The sequence below is a fragment of the Ahaetulla prasina genome, chromosome 2 (assembly GCF_028640845.1).
Source record: "Ahaetulla prasina isolate Xishuangbanna chromosome 2, ASM2864084v1, whole genome shotgun sequence".
NCBI classification, from domain to species: Eukaryota; Metazoa; Chordata; class Lepidosauria; order Squamata; family Colubridae; genus Ahaetulla; species Ahaetulla prasina.
The window spans coordinates 188,135,603-188,156,570 of NC_080540.1; the positions used below are offsets into that span (position 1 = coordinate 188,135,603).

Genomic DNA, 20,968 nt, shown 5'->3' on the forward strand with positions numbered 1-20,968 from the left:
CTGTTGGTAATTGACCTCCCTCAGGCTCACATGCTGTGGAGGAGGGGGAGGGGTCTAGTTGCTCCGTTTGCCTGGGCATGGAGCCAGAGCTGGGGGCTGGAGGTATTTCCTCCTCTTCAGCCTGTCTGGGCATGGAGCCAGGGCTGGGGCCAGGAGGCAAACTAGGACATTCCTCCGTGTTCGGAAGCAGATAAGAAGACCCCGGCTGAGGTGAGATCGGACGAGACACAAAATCTAGAAGGTTGATGGAGAGAGACTGTTCTTGGGGAGACCAGGTCCCTTGAGACATGAATGGGCCGAGATGGGCCCCCCAGCCTGTGAGACTCGCGTTGGTGGTGAGGGTGAGTCTGGCAGGCTCCCGGAACCTGCTCCCCTTGGAGATGGCGTCGGAGGTCCACCATTGAAGAGATGTGAGAACCGGCTGTGGTAGACGGAGTTTGGAGAGAGAAGTGGCTAAGGACTTTTTCTGGTACGGGAGAAGCAACCATTGTAGATCCCTGCTGTGTAGGTGAAACCAAGGTACAATTCCAAATGTGGAAACCATCTTACCCAATAATTGAGATGAGGATTTTAGCGATACTGAATGAGCCTGAATGGTTTGTGTTGCTAATTGTTTCAAGCTAGTTTGACGTTCTGGGGAGAGGTAGACCATGGAAAGTTTAGAATCAATTACCGCCCCTAAGTGAAGAAGCTTGGTGGTAGGTATTAGGTGGCTTTTCTCCCAATTTATGGAAAAGTTGTGTGAAAGACAGGTCTGAACGAGCTGTCTGGGCTGAATTAGATAGTATAAGGATACCATCGAGATAGAATTGGAGACGAATGGGTCTAGAGCGAATATGGCCAATTAAAGCTCCCAGAACCTTAGAGAATACTCTTGGGGCCGATGATAACCCAAATGGTAAGGTAGTGTATTGAAAGTGGGAGCCCTTATAAGAAAACCTAAGATATTTCCTATGTTCCTGAGCTATGGGAATATGGAGGTAAGCCTCCGTAAGATCAATGGAAGATAGGAAATCACCTTGCCGAATTGACTCCAAAATAGATTGCAATGAATGCATTTTAAATTTTCTATAAGAAATGTAAAAAATTAGTGATTTTAGGTCAAGAATTGCTCTCCAACCCCCCGAAGATTTGTGTACCACAAATAGGCGTGAATAGAACCCCTGACCACGAGAGGGAAAGGGGACCCGTTCGATGGCCTTAATATGTAATAAATGTGCGATGGCTTCCTCCATCACAGCCTGGTTGGACCTGTCACGAGATACAGGGCATGGCAGGAAATTTTCTGGAGGGAAGGAGAGGAATTCTATGAACAAGCCAAAATGAATTGTGTGTCTAACCCAAGCATCTGAAATGGAAATGTCCCATTGATCAGCAAAATAGGAGTCTGCCGCCAATGGGAAGAGAATAAAGGGAACTATCTGTTTTTATGGAATCCCCTGCCCCTGCCACCTCTGAAAGGTTTCTTGGGGAAAGCTTTTGAGTTGGATCTGACCTGGCCTTCCTGGGAGAAGGTCCCTCTGGATTGAAATGACCTTTCATTCTGGGCTGGTAGAAACCTGTATCTGACTGACGAAAGGACTGCTGCCTTGAATATGATGAAAAGCGGGCTTCTCCGCGTCTTGAAAGAGAGGGCAGAATCTTCCTCTTGTCACGGGTTTCAATGAGGATGGGGTCCAATGAGGTGCCAAACAACTTATTTCCTGAGAAGGGGGAGGAAGCTAACCACCTCCATTTGTTTCTGTTATCAGCTTGCCAATTTCTGAGCCACAATAATCTGCGTGAAGTGATGAAAGAGCCTAGAGCTTTGGAAGCAAATCTGGTAGCGTTGATCATGGCGTCAGCTGAATATTCTAGAGTGGCGATGATTTTGTTGAGGTCCTGATGAGACCTGGTATCAGTGGAAGGAGTCCACGCTTGTAATTGTTTGAGCCAGATAATAGTAGCCCTGTTGAAGAATGTGGCAGAGGCAGCTGCTTTGACTGACCATGCTGCAGCTTGATGTCCTTTGATTAATACCTTCTCAGCACGTTTGTCCTCAGGACGAAGAGATTCTTCGGGTGGACCCGTGAGATGAGTGGCTGATGATAAAGCAACTATAGGTGCATCTACTACTGGAACCTGAAGAATGTTGGACATCTCTGGTGCCATGTTGTAGAGACGTTTGTCAATGTTGTTAGGGTAAGGCCCTGATCCAGGAACTAACCATTGACGCTGTACTACCTCAGTGAAGAGTTTGGGTGCAGGAACCATATCAGAAGAAATAGTTGTTCCGAAAACAGTGAACCTGAGGGACCCTCCCCTGCTGGATTGCAGTTCTTAAGGGTAGAAATGTCTCCTAAGCCTGTGGAGACTTGAGCCTTGTAAAGGAGGGATTTAAAGAGTTGAGCCTACAAAGGAAGGCTGATCCAGGTCCAAACCTTCATCTTCCGATAATGCATCATCTGGTGGAATACCCACATCATAAATGGATTCCTGATCAGAATGGTCTGGTGACTGGGCCCCACCATGTTCTGAGATAGAAAGATCTGGTATATGGAATAGTTGTTGCGCCTGAACTCCCGAAGTACCAGATGCAGACATCTGGGGGAGACACTGAGTAATGCCAGACCTGATAGCTTCTGCTATGACTGCTCCAAAGGCTGGAGGTAATTGCCAATTAGAAAAATCTGCCGAAAAAGGCTGGGTTGTTGGATTAGGATTGATAATTTCAGCAGGTTCCTCTGATGGAGTTGAAACTGCTGGTGCCATGGTGGACCTATGAGGAATCTCTTGAAAAAGAGATGCAGGGACAATGGAGCGGACTAACCCTGAAGTGTTGGGAGACCAATTAGGAGGCAGATTGGAAGGCACATTTATTTGTGATTGAGGGGAAACCACCTCAGAAGCCCTGTAAGAGAGCTGGGTTCCCCGATCAGCCCTCTCCAGTGCCTTATGGCGCCTAACCTCCTCTCTAGTAGGCTTAGACCCTTTACTTTTCTTGGGGGCTGTAGCTCCAGATGTTCCCTCTAAGAAATCCTGAAGATGGTGGCATTTTGCAGTAGCCTTTTTTGGCTGAGGCTGTGGTTGATCCGCCATAATACAGAGTAGAGATTAGGGATATCAAATTTAATCTAAATGATTAGAGCAATAGGAAGCTGGATTTATGGTTAAATTAGGCTTGTCCTCTATGAGAGAGTATATCAGCCAGATAATATGGACAAAGAAGAGAAGGCAGCTCCGTTTAGAGGAAAAGGGGCTTCCAAAATGGTGACCGGAGTTTTTGCGCCAAAATTAAGCCTCCCGGTCAGACAGCAAGGCGCCTGCGATAAAGGGCCAGCCAGCTACTGCCCACACAGTAAGAGAACCCACTGCACCAACAGTGACTTACAGGCCTTGGGAGAGGCTTGATTCTAGTCCGGACGAGCCTCGCAGCCACCCAGGCGGTCCCGATACCGCGATCGGAAAGATAAGCGCCTCTCAGCTGTTCTGAAGCGTGCGCGCTGCTGAAAGACCACTCCGGAGCTGAAGAGGCAATTAAAATTGCAGGCAGCAAAGGGAGCACCCGGGAACTTAGCAAACCTCCGGGTTTAGCAAATTGCACGAAGGCAAAAAAGAAATGCTGCTGTCAGAGCTGCCAGCCGGCTGTCCAATGCCTGTCCACGGCCTTCAGCGGTATCAGATGTAAGAAGTCCTTCACGCTGGAAAAATTATTGAAAATTGAAATGTTTTGTAGATAAAAATTTAAGAGTCTAGAAAGACACATTCGTCCAGCTTGGGACCGAGTCAAAAACTGGAGCCAGCAGGAAGAGGCGGGGCTTAAACAGTTGCAGACTCGGTCCTCCAAGCTTGACGGACAGGTCAACCCCATCATCCTGAATGCCGTTTTTATTTATTTATTTATTTTTATTTATTAAACTTATATACCGCACCATCTCCCATAGGACTCAGGGTGGTTCACAGGCATATTAAAACAATATAAAACAATATAATAAATAGACTTTTAAAACCCAGATTAAAACTAAATATTATCAAGGCCTGATCACTAAAACAATAAGAACCAATAAAACCCCCATTAAAATTTGTTTAAAACATTTTTGTTCTTAGGCTAGTCCCGCGCGCTGAAATAATAGAGTCTTCAGTTCACGTCTGAAGGTCCGGAGGTCAGGGAGTTGTCGTAATCCAGGAGGAAGCTCATTCCACAGGGCTGGTGCCGCCACAGAGAAGGTTTCTCACCGGTGTGGAGAATCAAGGATTTCCTTAATCTCAAAATTCTTCACCCATACGGGTGGTGATGGTAGTAGAGATGGCTTAATGGCTAGCATTAAAGAAGACATATGAAAGGGCTTCAACAAACAACAGTGAAACATTGGGTGAATGCGGCTGAGATTTTTGGATACATTGTCACTGAATTTAAAACCTGCATAATGGGGAAAGGACCCAACTTCTTGCAGGGCTGCCTCAATTGGAGGAACTTCATGGACAGGTACACATCCCCCCCTATCCTAAACCCTATCCTGATTGTCCAAACACCTGGACCCTTGTGTGAGATTCTTTCTCACTAAAGACCTCGGCCAGGTCACAATATTCCTTGGGAAGCAGCGGTTCTGAGCTATCACTCATTTTCAGTGTATTGGCAGTTTCCACTTTCACTTTCTTAACCGCAGGCACTTTCTTAGCACTTTTTCTAACCCTTCCCAGTTGGATACTTTCCTTCAAGTGTCTTTGTCCCAACTGATAGATGGGATCCATTTTTTCCATCATGCCAGGCCCAGGAACATGGCCTCTGTCATCCCTGGGACCACAATAAATCTATTTTGTCTGTATGTGGGTCCCAGCTTTTATCTTCACAGTCTCGGTTAGACAGGTCGCTGCCATAAGCTTCCTTAGCCTCATTCCTACCTTTCCTGCCACTTGGGGGCTGACCAGGCATCTGGTGCATCCCGAGTCCAACAAGGCTGTAAGGGTCCACTTTATTCCTGAGGATACCAAAACCTCTACCTTAGCAGTCAAGGGGACGTTGGTGCCACTTACCATTGGGTCATCTTCTCCTTTGCTGTCGTTCTCATAGAATTGCAGCAGCAGGAGTGATGAAGGCTACTGCTGCTTGCACTGGGGTTGCAGCTGTTGCTGCCAGTAACCGGCTGAAGCATAGGAGGAAAGGGAGTCACCAGGACCATTGGGGTTTTCATGGGCCCTAGGCCAGGGCAGCAGTCATGGCTCCTGGTGTCACTGCTGCATGAATCTCCATCCCTCTGAACTTCTCTCTCAACTGCTCCATGGAAGGGCTGAGGCAGAGCTAGTCGCTTCACTTTCCATCTACTGCCTCAGACCATGGCTACTGCCTCAGACTCCAGTAGGAAGAAGGACTTCGAACTCTGCAGTCTTGCCCATGTTTGTCATCCAGAGGGTCTTTGGCCTCTGGTACGGGGGCTTCCCTCACTTGCTGCTTCACAGATGTGGGTGGCTGCTCAGACTTCTCAGGTTTTGGCTTCAGGGGCCCCCAGTGGCTTGCATCCTGCTCCGGCTTGAAGCAGTGCTGGGTATTACCAAGCTGGGATCTTTCCCAGCTTCTTTTTCTTCTCCATGTCTTTGGCCACAGCCAACATCTTAAGGTTGACCTCCTCATGAAGTCCAGGTAGGTTATTACTGTGAAAACTGGCTTAATGTCAACCGTCCCAATATGCTAGCCAGCAAAAGAAACTCCTGAGACATTTTTTTCTCCAAGAGTATACTTTACTGAAAAGAATGTGGGTACAGAAGTAGAAAAGCCAATTCTAGCATTTCATGTGTGAAAAGCATGATAAATTTGCCTTCCCCCCTCCTCCGGACCTCCCATTGTCCTTTGTCCACCAATTGGTTGCACCTGGGTTGTTTTGAGAAAGTTCTGTCTGCTTCTGACTTCCCAGAGCTGATGACCTTCGGATGGAACTGTCTCAGGCTTCCAGATGGCATGCTTGCATTCCAGAATTTCCTTCCCAAACCACCATCAGATTCTGATGCCTTCTCTCCCCCCTCCCATTATTGTTACCTGGTTGCAAGCAGGCTGCATAATTAGTCAACATTGATACAATGCAAAAAGGGCTATCACAGGGAACAGAATATCAATTTATTTTCCATAGCACTTAAAGGCAGGACAAGAAGCAATGGGTAGAAGCTGGTTAAAGAGAAATCCAATGTGGATCTAAGGCAGGGGTAGTCAACCTTGTTATACCTACCGCCCAGTTTTGTATCTCTGTTAGTAGTAAAATTTTCTAACCATCCATCAGTTCCACAGTAATGCGCCATGTATTGTCGTTTGTGCATGCCTCTTGCGCAACGTGGATTGGGTTGGGGGGGGCACCGGCTACCAGCTCTCCTTGTCTGTTACAGCTGGGTGGTGTGGGGGGGAGATGCGTGAGCTATTCTGGGATGAGGCTCTTTTGTTTGCAGTCGCACAATACTGCCATTTAGTTTCACTTACATAACGTGAACTAAACTTATGCGCGGGCGATACAAATAGTATATTTTCAGAAATTTAAATTGTCATGGGGAATTTTATGAAAACCTAATGAAAATGTTTTTAAATAATGGTATGAAATTTTTTTAAAAAGTCAATTAAATTAAAAAAAAGGAAAATGCTTCAGACAAAACCCCTACTGCCCACCATGAAAGCTGAAACACCCACTAGTGGGCAGTAGGGACCAGGTTGACTATCACTGATCTAAGGAGAAATTTTCTGACAGTGAGAACATTTAATCACTGAAACAGCTTACCTCCCAGTGTTGTAGGTGCTCCATTGCTGGAGGTTTTCAGGAAATGATTGGGCAACCACTTGTCCAGGATGGTATAAGGACTCCTGCTTTGGGCAGGGGTTGGCCTAGCAGACCTCGAAGGTCCCTTCTACCCTGTTTCCCCCAAAATAAGACATCCTCTGATAATAAGCCCAATCGAGCTTCTGAGCACATGACAATAAGGCCAAGCGCTTATTTCAGGGTTCAAAAAAATGTAAGACAGGATCTTATTTTCAGGGAAACATGGTAGCATTATGAATATATGAGAATAAATAACTAAATACACCCACACCCATAGACATTGAACTCAACTTTTTTTAGCAAAATAAGCAGATACTCAGCCAAATAAGAAAAGGTTTATAAAGTTTCAAAAGTTTAATTTATCATATTTAAAAAAGAAAGGGCTATTAAAATAACAGGATAAAAATACTTGCCAGCCAAACTTTAATTACATAGCCTCAAATAGGCTGGGACTTTGAATCATCAAGATAATACTTCTGATCTTCCTTTACCAGCTTAAGAAAGATAATTCAGAAAGGACTCTACTAGGTCCCTCACACCCTTGTGCGTAATTGTGGGGAATAGTTTCTGAATCTATTACCAAGCACATGGCACAAGAGAATAAGCTGTAGGGGATCTTTGGACCTTCCTAACATCAGGAGTGAAATGCTCCCAGTTCGGTCTGGTTTGCCCGAACTAGTAGTAAGAGGCTATTGGTTCGCCAAACCGGTAGTAAAAAATATTAAAAAAAGTTCTGACGATCAGGTGAGGGACACATGATCGTCAAAACTTTTTAAGCATTTTTTTACTACCAGTTCTCTGGAACCGGTAATAAAAAAAGAGTTCTGAAGATCACACGTCGCTCAGCTGATCATCGGAACTTGTTTTAAAAAAACTTTTTAGGCATTTTTATATCACCAATTCTCTGGAACCGGTAGTAAAAATGCTTTAAAAAAATAAAAAAAGGCTCTGACAATCACAGCTGTGGCGCATGATCATCAGAGCCTTTTTTTTACCTTTCAAAAGCATTTTTTACAACCTATTTGGGAGAATAGGTTGTAAAAAATGCTTTTAAAAGTAAAAAAAAAAGGCTCCGAAGATCACACTCCACAGCTGATCACACACTCCCCCATGCGCTGTTCTACTTACCCCATGCCTCCTTTTGGCATGCACTGCACATGCATACCTCACATTTGGTGCATTGTGTGCACTGTACATACGCAGCGCATTCGGCATACAGCACGCATGCGCAGCCAGTGAACCGTAGTAAACTGGTTCAGATTTCACTACTGCCTTACATCCTACCTGTTTACCCTCATAAGCTTATTCTGACATGCTCCATCAAAACACCAAGAAAATCCTGAATATAAAGGAAAATGATTACAGACAAGGTTGGGGAGGACTTCAGGACTACAATGCTAAATTATGTTCAGAACCTCTTAAATAAGCATTGGTGTGTCTTGGCCTTCAAAGAAATAGAAACTTAATTTTGCGTCTTTTCTCTTTTATTTTAATGAAGGTAAAACTCAGGGTATTTTATGTTGCTTTGCTTGAGGTAAGCTAGATTTCAACCCACTGTTATTGCTAACTTTGAATTCCAGATCTCAGTTGGTACAACTTAATGCCCATAATTTCAGCCTTGTTAGAGAGTTATGGGGAAAAGCTCAACCACAATCTCTACCATTCTCCCAACAAAAAGATTCACACTGTTCCGAACTCTAAATATTCTAATTTTGGGAATACAATACTTTCATTTATTTCATATGTTAAATACAGAATAACTTTTTTACTGGAATTGTATTAATGCTATAGGAATTATACACATGCGCATACTCAACTTGCAAGCACTCATAACATTCATAACATTTACCTGCCAGCTCCCACTACACAAGCATGCAGAACATAAGCAAAAAAATTGTATGGTTTAAGTTCCCTCAAGTAAACAACGTATTTCTTAGTAAGCTAGAAAAATGTGGGCAAACAGTATCACCAGATTGATTTGTAACTAGCTGACAAACTGCACTCAATTGAGTAGTCCTTAACGGTACTACTCTACATGGAGGGAAGTGAGCAATGGGATACCACAAGGTTCCGTCTTAGGCCCAATACTCTTCAATGTTTTCACAAATGACTTAAATGAGGGAATAGAAGGGCAACTCATCAAATTTGCAGATGACAATAAGTTGACAGAAACATCCTAGAAGACAACCTCAGGATCCAAAAGGATCTTGACAGACTTGAATAATGGGCCCTGTACAAAATGAAATTTAATGTGGAAAAAAGCAAGGTTTTACACTTAGGCAGGAAAACCAAAGATACAAGTACAGATTAGGTGAAACCTGGCTCAAAAACAGTAACTGTGTGAGGGATCTTGGAGCCACAGTGGACAATTACTGTATTTTTCACACTATAAGATGCAGTCCCCCCCCCCCCCGAAAGTGGGTGGAAATGTCTGTGCATCTTATAGAGCGAATATTGCAGTGGGGAGAGGGAGGTTGGTGCAGCGGCTGCCGCCGTTCACCACTGCCAGGGAATGCTGGAGCTTTCGCTGCCAAGCAGCTGATTGGCAGTTGGATTGGCCTCCCGGGATACAGCTGATCAGCTGTTCTTGGCAACGGGGATCGCCACCACTGCCACTCACTGCTGCAGCAGCGAACAGTGGCAGACAATTCCCGCCACCTAGAACAGCTCATTGGCAGTATTCCGGGAGGCCGATCCAACCACCTATCAGCTGCTTGGCAGTGAAGGCTTCAGCGTTCCCTGCTACCCGCAGCAGCTCAGCACAGTTGACTGGTGGTGGGCGCAATGGAGCAGAGCCCTGACGAGCCATGTGCTGGGGCTGCGATAACATGTTGAATCTGATCAGGCTGTTTGCTGCAAAGACGCTAGCCAGATGAATACCAGACAGATGCTGGGAAGCAGAGGCAGATTTTTTTTCTTGTTTTCCTCCTCTAAACCATATGTGAGTCATATGGTCCGGTGCATCTTAATAGTACAAAAAATATGGTACTTAAATATAAGCCAGCAGTGTGAGGAAGCAGCCAAAAAAGCTAATACAATCCTTGGTTGCATAAACAGAGGCATAGAATCAAAATCACGTGAAGTATTAGACCGTTTTATAAAATCTTAGTAAGACCACACCTGGAACACTGTATTCAATTTTGGTCACCACATTACAAAAAGGATATTGAGACTTTGGAAAAAGTGCAGAGGAGAGCAACTAAGATGATTAAGGGGCTGGAGACTAAAAGATATAAAGAACAGTTGCAGAAATTGGATATGGCTAGTCTAGCGAAAAGAAGAACTGGGGTGAAATGATAGCAGTGGTCCAGTATTTGAGAGGCTACTACAACAAAGACAAGGTCAACTTATTTTCCAATGCACCAATGGATGGAAACTAATCAAGGAGAGAAGCAACTTGGAATTAAGGAGAAACTTCCTAACAGTGAGAACAATGAAGCAATGGAACAGCTTGCCTTCAGAAGTTGTGGAGGTTTTTAAGAAAAATCTCACTGGAGATTTTTAAGAAGATAACCATTTGTCTGAAGTGGTACAGGGTCTCCTGTGAGCAGGAAGTTGGACTAAAACAGGGGTCTCTAACCTCTGGGCTGCAGCCCACCTGTGGGCTGTTAGGCATTTGCAACCAGGTCGCGAAAATGGCAGGTGAGCGCACAAGCATCCCCACTTACACAAGCAGTGGGCAAGAAACAGTGAGTGCTCCATTTGATTTAGCTGTGAACACGTTTGCAGCTACTCACATGGAACCATCCCCCTTCCCCACACCCCATTGTTCTGCAAACCTGTTAAGGTTGGGGAACCCCAGAAGTAGAAGATCTCCAGGGTCCCTTCCAGCTCTATTCTGATTCTAAGTAACACAGTATTCGAGTTGGCTTTTGGTATAAGACAAATACAAAAATTAATTCAATGAAAAGATATTGTGCAACTTTAACAGAAAAGCTACCAGACAGAGGTAACGACTTTGAAGTTCCATTATGCAAACATTCCTAATTTCCAGTCAGGCCTCTTATGCAGGGCACAAGGATCTAGACAGCAGAACTGAGATCAAGAATTCCACCAAGCAATTTTCCTGCTCACAGAGAACTGCCAATTCAATGGAAATGCAGAGATCAGACTTAGGAGCAGGAATCCTTTTATTGCAGAGTATTAATACAATGAAGCTTTGTTTCTGGAAAGCATAAGAGACCAAGGCAGGACATGAACAATGGGTCAGACTTAATTAGATTAGAAAAGCAAGGGTTAGCTCAAGACCAGGAGGAGAGGGGGGAAAAGCCCAAAAGCATTTGTCTGGCATATAAAAAACACAATTCAGATCCTAGAAAAGAGAGCCCTTCCTTTTCAAGATATTGCCTTTGGAAGATATTCAATGCAAATGTCTCCCATGCACATTAATTAGTCTGTCAAGCTGGGCCTCTCTCAGTTCTTTGTGAGCAATAAAGGGGATAGCAGATGCCCTAGGGCTTCCATACACACATCACAAAAGGGCTAAATGCCTGGTAAAATCAAGGGATTCAAAAGGCTGCCACAGAACTGTCACATCAGAGCTGGATTTATGAGTTGAAGAGATGCTTTCCCCACCACACCACTCTTTAAAATGCTTTTGTTTAAAATGCACACCATTTTGGACCTGCAGTTAAGTTTACACAAATACTCAGTGCCTATGATATAAAAGAGATGGCCTTCAATAATTTGATTCTGTAACACAGAACTTGGGATTTAACAAAAAACATGTGGACAATAAAAGCAAGCATGAGGTACAGATCACTTGACAGCTTCATGGATATTGGTCAGTTTTATGACAGACTAGTTTTTTAATTGCATCAAGATGGCTACTTATATTTGTCAGAGCAGCAGATATAGCTCCCTGCTCTTATGATGATTTTACACATTTTTAAAAAATAGTCATTATATGTTTAAACTCTAAATAAATGTCAAAATCAGTTAAATCCTTCCATCATAAACATTCTGTATATTTACAAAGTATTACTATTGAAAGCTGATAATAGTATAGAACTGATGTTCTCCACCATACATTTTAGGCTGCAGTGCCTTCCACTGATCATCTTGCTACTGTTAAAGTCTCAAATAGAAAGCTTTAAGCTGCTTTTCCATAATTGTGAAATGCAAAAAATTATTTTGGAAATTACAACCCTACTGCAAAAGTGTTTGAGATATTTAGAAGCATGACAATTTCTGACCAATTTTTCAGATATTTTAAACTTATATAAGACAATTTTCATTTACAAATGTCAAGACTTCTATTTAGAGATTTACCTTTAAACAGGAGACATATCCAGACTCAATTAGTCAAGGATTCCTAAGATAAAAAATTAAAGATATTTTACTCATTGTAATTAAGGAAGGTGATTATTCCAGCTAATTGGCATGGTACAGAAATGTGAAAATATGTAGCCCTCAATGCTCATTTTAGCTGACTGAAGTTAAATTCAGCATTCCTGAAATACATCTCATCCCTATGTTGTGTATAAAGGTTCTTATCTGATATAAAATCTTTTCTTTTTCCTCAGTATAAGTAGAACTGAGGTGGACATTTAATACCATTTTATGGGTTATTCCCCCATCCCCAATACTCCAACTCTTAACCAACCAGGGTATATACCCAAGGTATATAACATCATTTTAACACTCTTAAAATTTGTTTTTAATGACAAAATGTTAATAATATTTTGTCATATTATATTCCACTTACATTTAAAAAGTCACATTGGTCTTTTGCTTTTTTTTTCCTGATTCTTGTTTGATGGTGATCATTGAGTGAGATAAAAACTAGAAGATACCGCTTTCATTTTTAATAACTGAAAAGCATGTCATCTCAAAGCAAGCCAGCAATCCAAATTTAATTTCAGGTTCTGATTTCAGACTCCTGTTTATTAGGGGAGCTATTAAACCATAGCCATCAACTGGCTATATACTAAGCTTCTCTAGCAAATTCCAGATTACTGATTCTATTCCTAAAAGACGCAGTACGATGGAGGCACCAGAATGCTAACTCTTGAAGAATACACTTGGATCCTCCAGAAGTAACCAAGAAACTGCAATTATTTCAGTACTCTGTACATTCTTTTCTCCCAGAACAGATATGATCTAAATAGAATTATAGAGACATTTTGAAATGCTTCCATTCAGTAAACTGCAATTATTACAAAAATTAATCACAATTTAACTAAGAGATTTCTAACATAAACAATTTCCTTAGTTTTTTAAGTATTGTTAAACCAAATCCTCTTCCAATGATTTCACTACACACAAAGATGGCTTTTAATAACATAGATATTATTTTTATATTTTCACATTTTTTTCCTCTTGCAATAAAATTAATTACAATTCTGTATTCTTCTCCAGAGAAACAATGAGGAATGACTAGACTGACTTTTTAAAAAAACTACCCTTTTTAATTGACAGTATCCAGCAAAGTTATTCCTCCTCCCCTTTATTGTGTTTTACATTTGGAATTTCTGAGATTCAACCCCTGATACATGCAGAGAAGAAATATAAAATACAATGACTCTTGATTCAGCAGACACCTATGTAACAAACTTTAAATGCCACAGACAACAACATCCCTCCCAAATTAATGAACTGCATTAAAAAACTTAAAGGTAAAGGCAAAGGTTCCCCTCACACATATGTGCTAATCGTTCCTGACTCTAGGGAGCGGTGATCATCTCCCTTTCAAAGTCGAAGAGCCAGCGCTGTCCGAAGTTGTCTCCGTGGTCATGTGGCCGGCATGACTAATTGCTAAAGGCATACGGAACGCTGCTACCTTCCCACCAAAGGTGGTCCCTATTTTTCTACTTGCATTTTTAATGTGCTTTCAAACTGCTAGGTTGGCAGAAGCCGGGACAAGTAACGGGAGCTCACCCCGTTATGCGGCACTAAGGATTTGAATCACTGAACTGCCGACATTTCAATCGACAAGCTCAGTGTCTTAGCCACTGAACGACCCTATGTTCAAAACTTACATTGATGCAAATGACATACTTTGGGGATATAACAGACATTCAGAAATAATGGTCACATACATCTCCAAATTAATCAAGGATTTATTATAGCACTGTTTCCAGATAGTATTTACTGATTAATTCAAATCTGCCATTACAAAATTAATTGGTTTGGATTTTTTTTCCTAATATGATACTAATTGCCTCTAACCTGAACTGATATCCTTAATTGTTACTAAGATGTTATTATTTCAAGGGGACTCATAAGAAACAGGTTATTTGAACTGAGAATATTTAAAGACAGGCCTCAGATTATTGTTCATAAAAATATGGAAGACTGAAATATCTAGGCTCAAATTCAATATCTGAGATAAAATTAATAACATAAAAATGATTTCCATGGAAAATTTATATATATGATATTCCTCTCTATATTTCTGAAACATATATTCAAAAATCTAATGGACTACTCCAGAAGCTTATCTGGAGAAATTCTTCCTCTCATTTTTCACTTAGAAAGCTTGAATTTTTAGAAAAGGGTTTAATTGTTTAGATTAAAAAAAACACATACTGTAACTTTCTTCTTAACAGTGATTTGAAATTGGAGTTTGGAGACTTTGAAATCAGCGCATTTAACACATCTAATAAGTTGAAGGATCTTGAAGTCCAAAAACTGCAGTGGCTTCACTGAAACTACAAAATGTAAGAATCTAGGAGTATGAAACTGGTCCTCCTATATTAGCAACAATGGAGCTACTCTGAGCATTCTGATCATGCTACATTAACATTACCGAGATTCCAAACAGAAACATAGCATGATAATGCTTTCACTGAAACATTTGGATGGAGTTTGAGCATGTATTTAGTTTAATAAGATTAAATGATAAATTTGAGGAATTGCTTTGGCAACAATCCCAGCCCACAAAATCAAAAACACAGGGGTTTCTTGAGAGAAGATACTGCACAAAATAATAAACCTAGAGTAATAATTTATAAAAGTATGTTAGGACATCAGAATATTAAAAAATACAGGAAGGCATGGAAAATGAATCGGAATATCTTGTACTAAACATCTATAGAGTAAATACCTGGTATCTAAATATCAAACTTTAAAATTAACAATTAACAAATATTACTGAATTAATTAATATCAATAGAAATCCTTGGACTTTTCATGTTTCCAAGAAGAAACAGATGATTCAACTAACTGTTGGAAATTGAAAGGGCTTGAAATGCAACACTGGTTCATAAAAAGTGGTTTGGTGTTGTAGCAGCTCCATTATGGAAAAAAGATCTTAGAATAGAATAGAGTTGGAAGGGACCTTGGAGGTCTTCTAATCCAGCCCCCTGCTCAGGCAGGAGAACCTATACCAATAATGGAGTGCCCAAACTGGAAGGCGCACACGCAAGCACGTCCACCAGAGCACCAGAAACCCAACAATTAGCTGGCTGAGCTGGGGCAATGGCACGCGTGCCCACAAGGAGGGCTCTGCGTGCCACCTCTGGCATGCATGCCATAGGTTTGCCATCATGGACGTATACAATTTCAGATAAGTGACTGTCTAGTCTCTTCTTAAAAATATCCAGTGATGGAGCGCCCACAATTTCTGAAGGCAAGCTGCTCCACTGGTTAATTGTCCTCACTGTTAGAAAGTTTCTCCTTAATTCCAGGTTGCTTTTCTTTTTGGTTGATTTCCAACCAGATATTTCATAGAATAATTCTGTTTGGTGAGATTTTTTGGCTATTATAGATATTTCTGTTTTTAATTATCCATCTTTTTCTACATTCAAATATGTATTTAATGTCACAAGATCCAAATATAAGAGATTTAGATTTCATACACCAATTTCAATATTTAATTTCCCATTTTTCCTATAGTAAATTAAAAACATTAATAATTTATTTAGCAATATATTAATATAAATGAACACTTTTATTTAATGACTGAAAAATGCATACTTTTGTGTGGAGGTGGTTCTTTTTTCTTGTTTCTTTCCCCCATTTTAGCATATGTAATAAAAATATTTTTTAAAAATATACTTGGGTTTTGTAGTCGGGTCTCTAGAGAAAAAAAAAACCTAATTACGAGTGGAAAACTTGTAAGCACCAGAACATAAAAGAAAAAATATATTCTGTAATTAAAGTTTCATCTACTTTAGACTAAACCAGCCAAAATGTAGCACAATTTCCACAATGATTGATGTTCTGTTGATAACAATAGTTAAATTCAATTTGGCAGTGTGAACTAAAAAAAAAAGGTTGGAAGTAAAAATTCACATCACACTAAGAAAGACTGACTCTGGCAACTTTCAAATGTTTTAAATATGCATAATGTTCTGCAGTTTGCAGAATAATAATTATAATTAGGTCAGGGATAAAAAAAATCTGTAAGCTCTAAGAATTGTTGACTTACAGCCAGTGGTGGGATCGGGCAAACCAGTAGCGGTGGCGGCAAGCTCTGCACATCTCCACACCTGCCCATCACTGTGCATGCACAGAAGCTTCTGTGCATGTGCAGAAGCATCACATGTGTGTGCGTCCACGAGCAAACCAGTAGTGACAGGATTTGAAACCCACTACTTGCTTACAACTCACCACTGTCTAAGCTGCTTAAACCCTCAATATCTGGAGGGTCAGAGTTACTCTACCCTTGATTTCAGATACAATAACCTATAACAGCTGAACTCAAAAACTTCAGCTATAGGGATGATGTAGAATGATTCTGTTTCCACTGGACTGTCAAACTTTCTTGTACACTCTGCCATTCTAGAGGTGGTTCAATGAATCCCAAAGTAGTTCAGAATCAGACTATTGTGCTTCAGACTTCGTGTTCTAGACAAAACTTTATCTGCTTTCAAAATACGGGAAGAGGTTTGGAATGCTCCCAAGGGAAGGAGAACTTAGCTATTCTGCTCATAGTTAACCTATCTAGTATCCACTCTACAACAAAATGAATTTCTATAAGTGATCAACTTTAGCTCATGAATTTCCTCATGGGAATTACAATACTGTATGTTTCTTCTAATAGTTTTAGTAGTCTCCCAAAGAAGTAATACCTGAATATGTTCAGAGACTCTACACATACAAAAAAACCCATTCCCTTTGGACTGTCTCATGAAGATTTCAAAGTCTATCTAACATACAAAAAAGCTCAGGACCATCTTATCTGCAATCTGGAGTCCACAAATTATCCTAGCGGAGGCATGCTTATTCCAACTACAAGCATCTACTTTACATGCTAGTTTAGTAATTTCGTACTTTATCCCTTGTAAAATTGCCACTTACTTAATGACTTTAACTGTTTCTCATTTGCTCCAAATGCTGAAGGGAGTTAGTGAATAGACAATGCTGCCTTTTCACACCAACATTGAACAGCCAATATGTATGTTAAAGTTTCCCCATCATGTCCTCATAAACATCATATCCCCAAATCACCCAGATTGAAAAAGTGGCCTCCTTACTATCCCAGACCTATAAATTAGATATACTTTCTGCATTCATGTGAGGAAGTCCAAAAATAATTGCTTGCATACAAAGAGAGATTTCAACAGAATTACTATAGTATGTAAAAAGGTTGAATTTATCTCATTCTAATATTCAGTTCAAATTTACTAATCTAAATAATTAAATATTTTGTATACAAGTCTCCACCTCTCCTGGTATAATATCAAAAATTGTCAAACAATACAGAGATCAGTATACAAAGTAATTTGAACCCACCTAACATGTTCAAGTTATAGTATCATTCTGAATTACAGTAATTGAGTCACAGTGCAGAAAACCACACTGCAGTATTCACATTTACATCCAGTATAGCCAATTTAACATTATGAACTGTCTAAACAACTCACATTATCAAGCAAAAACCACAAATGTAAGTATACGCATTAGCCTCTATGAAACTAGTTGTTGATTCATCATACTGAACAGCAATGATATTCATTGCAAAATACCTGTTTGTAAAAGATACCAATATTGAAGGCAATGAACTATGGGATGCACACTCAATGTAGCCATTTGATGCTCAATTATGTCAACATACAGATCCAAATCAGATCCCATTGAAGGGAAAGAAGTGTAATAATAATTATTACAAAAAAGTGTAAACTAGCCAAATTGTCTCAAGGATTAGAGGGAAAAATACTAAAAAGTAGTTAATAATCAATGAGGGCAAATATAATAATTCAGAATGGTTTTATGGAATTATTAATGAAACAGTTTCAGGAGTTATTAAAGCTGTGTTCTTAAAAAAGCTGTTTTATGCTCAGAACAAACACTTAAGTCTTTTTACATGTATTCCTCCTGTACCTACAAATATGTTGTTCAAAAAAGAACATTCAGAAAAACCCAGTTCATTCAACCTACAAGTTTGTAAGATTTTAATCTCAATTTGCCAATATAAACAGTTCTAAAATGCACTTTTCCAATCCCAATCCCATCTAAAGCCTAATTTATTTTTTTATATTACCCACAAACCTACTTTTCTCTAATTTACTTTTCCCTGTTGTATCATCAGAATACATATGCCTTTAAGTGTACGGCTTACTAATCTTTAATTATTGTGACTTTTGGGAATACATGGGATGGTGATTAACTTTTGACAGGTTAGTTTAAAATACTTTAGATTAATCCTGGCATTACATTATTAACAATGTTTTAAATCGTGGAATTTCTGAGACTGGTGCAAAATTATTAGAAGTTTGGGGCAACAGTCATGGACCATTTACTTGGCTGAAACATAAAAAGCCATGGGGTATTATCCTTTATTTGCCTGCAAACGAAAATAAATGGACGGTTCTCCAAGGAAAGCTATGCTTTGTTAGGACGGAAATTCAAAAAACTCCGGAATATGTCGCGACCCCCATATCATTTCCCTGATGTGTTCATGGGTGAAACTTGGGTCTCCTTCCTAGGAGCTACTATGAAGTAGTATAGATATGAATTGCTCTTCGCACACGTTCAGAAACCTTTGGCCTTCAAACACAGGGGCGACAGACCTCTCTCCCTCGCAACCTCAAGCAGAAGCGATGGCGAGAAAGCGGCTCCTAGAAGTAGTTAGCAGCCCGTCCGCATCCCCTCACCGGTTGTCCGTCCTACAACTCATTCAGTCATTCATCCTTTTCATTCATTCATCCGACCTTCCCTTTTCACGCGACTAGGCCCCCACCGGCCCGCTTGTCAGCGAGCATGCCCGCCAGCTCAGCCCCATTTTGCCACTCACGGCTATACAAAGCGAGGCAAGCGGCGTCAGACCCGGTACGAGCCTCGAGACGCAGCGCTTGCTGCTCTTGGTGCCGTTGGATTTCCCCGTTGGCATCGCCGATAGTCAGGAGCCGCACACCCGGAAAGACCGATACCACCGCCGCCGCCATCTTGGCATCCCAGGCCAGCTCGGCGGCGGCGGCGGCGGCAGCTGTAGGTAAAGCCCGAAGGCGACTGAGGAAGGCGTCAGAGAAGGAGCGGCCGGAAGCCGTGCCTTTTGAGCACCGCTAGGCTGGATGAGGCAGAGAGCGGACGCGCCCTCTACTGGCCGGCGGGATAAGGAAGGGGTGCGTTTCGGGCCAATCGGCGTGCTAAGGCGAGGCGCTGCCGATCGAAAGGATGGCAAGCTAAGGTGATGGGAGTAAGATGAAAGAGGACTAGTATTCAGTGCCGCTGAGAGAAAGGACAGAGTCCAGTTAAATTGGCATAAGAAACTGGGCTGTAAATTATCAGTTACAGATATTTCTTTTTATTTAAATTGGATTTTTTAAAATTTAAATCGGATTTTTTTTATTTTTATCAAATTAATTTTAATAAAATGCTTTTGGAGTAAAAATCTATCTAAAGATAGTTTACTATTTAAAATGCATTAATAATTTAGTTTATTCAGCATGAAATGGAGCTTAGTTATGTAGCATGAGGCTGTAAATTCTGCAATATTGGGACTGTCGGTGAGTCAACAGCAGATCAGAAGTGGAGCTGCTGCGGGACAGAGATGACAGTGCTCTTTAATAGAATAGAATAGAATAGAATTTTTTTATTGGCCAAGTGTGATTGGACACAAAAGGAATTTGTTTTGGTGCATATGCTCTCAGTGTGCATAAAAGAAAAGATACGTTCATCAAGGTACAACATTTACAACACAATTGATGGTCAGTATATCAATATAAATCATAAGGATTGCCAGCAACAAGTTACAGTCATACAGTCATAAGTGGAAAGAGATTGGTGATGGGAACTATGAGAAGATTAATAGTAGTGCAGATTTAGTAAATAGTTTGACAGTATTGAGGGAATTAATTGTTTAGCAGAGTGATGGCCTTCAGGAAAAAACTGTTCTTGTGTCTAGTTGTTCTGGTGTGCAGTGCTCTATAGCATCATTTTGAGGGTAGGAGTTGAAACAGTTTATGTCCAGGATGTGAGGGATCTGTAAATATTTTCACGGCCCTCTTCTTGATTCGTGCAGTATACAGGTCCTCAATGGAAGGCAGGTTGGTAGCAATTATTTTTTCTGCAGTTCTAATTATCCTCTGAAGTCTGTGTCTTTCTTGCTGGGTTGCAGAACCAAACCCAACAGTTATAGAGGTGCAAATGACAGACTCAATAATTCCTCTGTAGAACTGAATCAGCAGCTCCTTGGGCAGTTTGAGCTTCCTGAGTTGGCGCAGAAAGAACATTCTTTGTTGTCCTTTTTTGATGATGTTTTTGATGTTAGCTGTCCATTTTAGATCTTGTGATATTAAAAATTATGATTTAAATCAAGCCTTTTTACTAGTGATTTAAATCAAATTCATCCTGTTTCCTTGTATCTCTTTGCTGCCACCCAATAAATATCTGGAGCTTTGCACTCTAATCATGCTAACCCCTAGGTTGGAAGATCATGTATCCACAGAGCGGACGATCAACCCAAGAAAATATATTTACTTATTTTATTCAATTGCAAAGAAAGAAATTCACGGTTTTGCAGGACAGATAACAATTGAACCAAATCAGAATTTCATTAATAATGCTTTATTGAAGGAATAAAATACCAGTAACCCATAATCGTCAGAGCTCTCTCTTACCATGGTGGGTAAAAACTGATATATAGCTAGAAAAATGTTTGTGGGGAAGAGCGCTCACCTCCAAGGTACCTTCCAGCCCTATGATTCTATGAGGCGAAGAAATATTCTTCCACTGGCTGTCTTGGAGTCTGAATACCTCTGCAGTTTTAGCATGCAAAATTCTGAAGCTTTTGCACAGACCAGGTATGC

At 40.8% G+C, this 20,968-nt stretch overlaps 1 protein-coding gene across 8 annotated transcripts in view; it reads right to left on the reverse strand.

The window, feature by feature from the left end:
* The window catches only part of CARM1 (coactivator associated arginine methyltransferase 1), a 146,992-nt gene extending 127,823 nt beyond the window's left edge, over positions 1–19,169 (reverse strand). For 5 of the 8 annotated variants that reach the window (XM_058171172.1, XM_058171170.1, XM_058171171.1 and 2 more), the window contains exon 1: positions 18,955–19,169. In XM_058171172.1, coding sequence (XP_058027155.1) covers positions 18,955–19,105 — 151 coding nt within the window. In that variant the 5' untranslated portion in view covers positions 19,106–19,169. Of the gene's footprint in view, positions 1–12,044; positions 12,088–15,692; positions 15,795–18,954 lie in introns of all 8 variants that reach the window. The other 3 variants (XM_058171176.1, XM_058171174.1, XM_058171175.1) reach the window with 2 other exon arrangements.
* Positions 19,170–20,968: the final 1,799 nt, after the last annotated feature.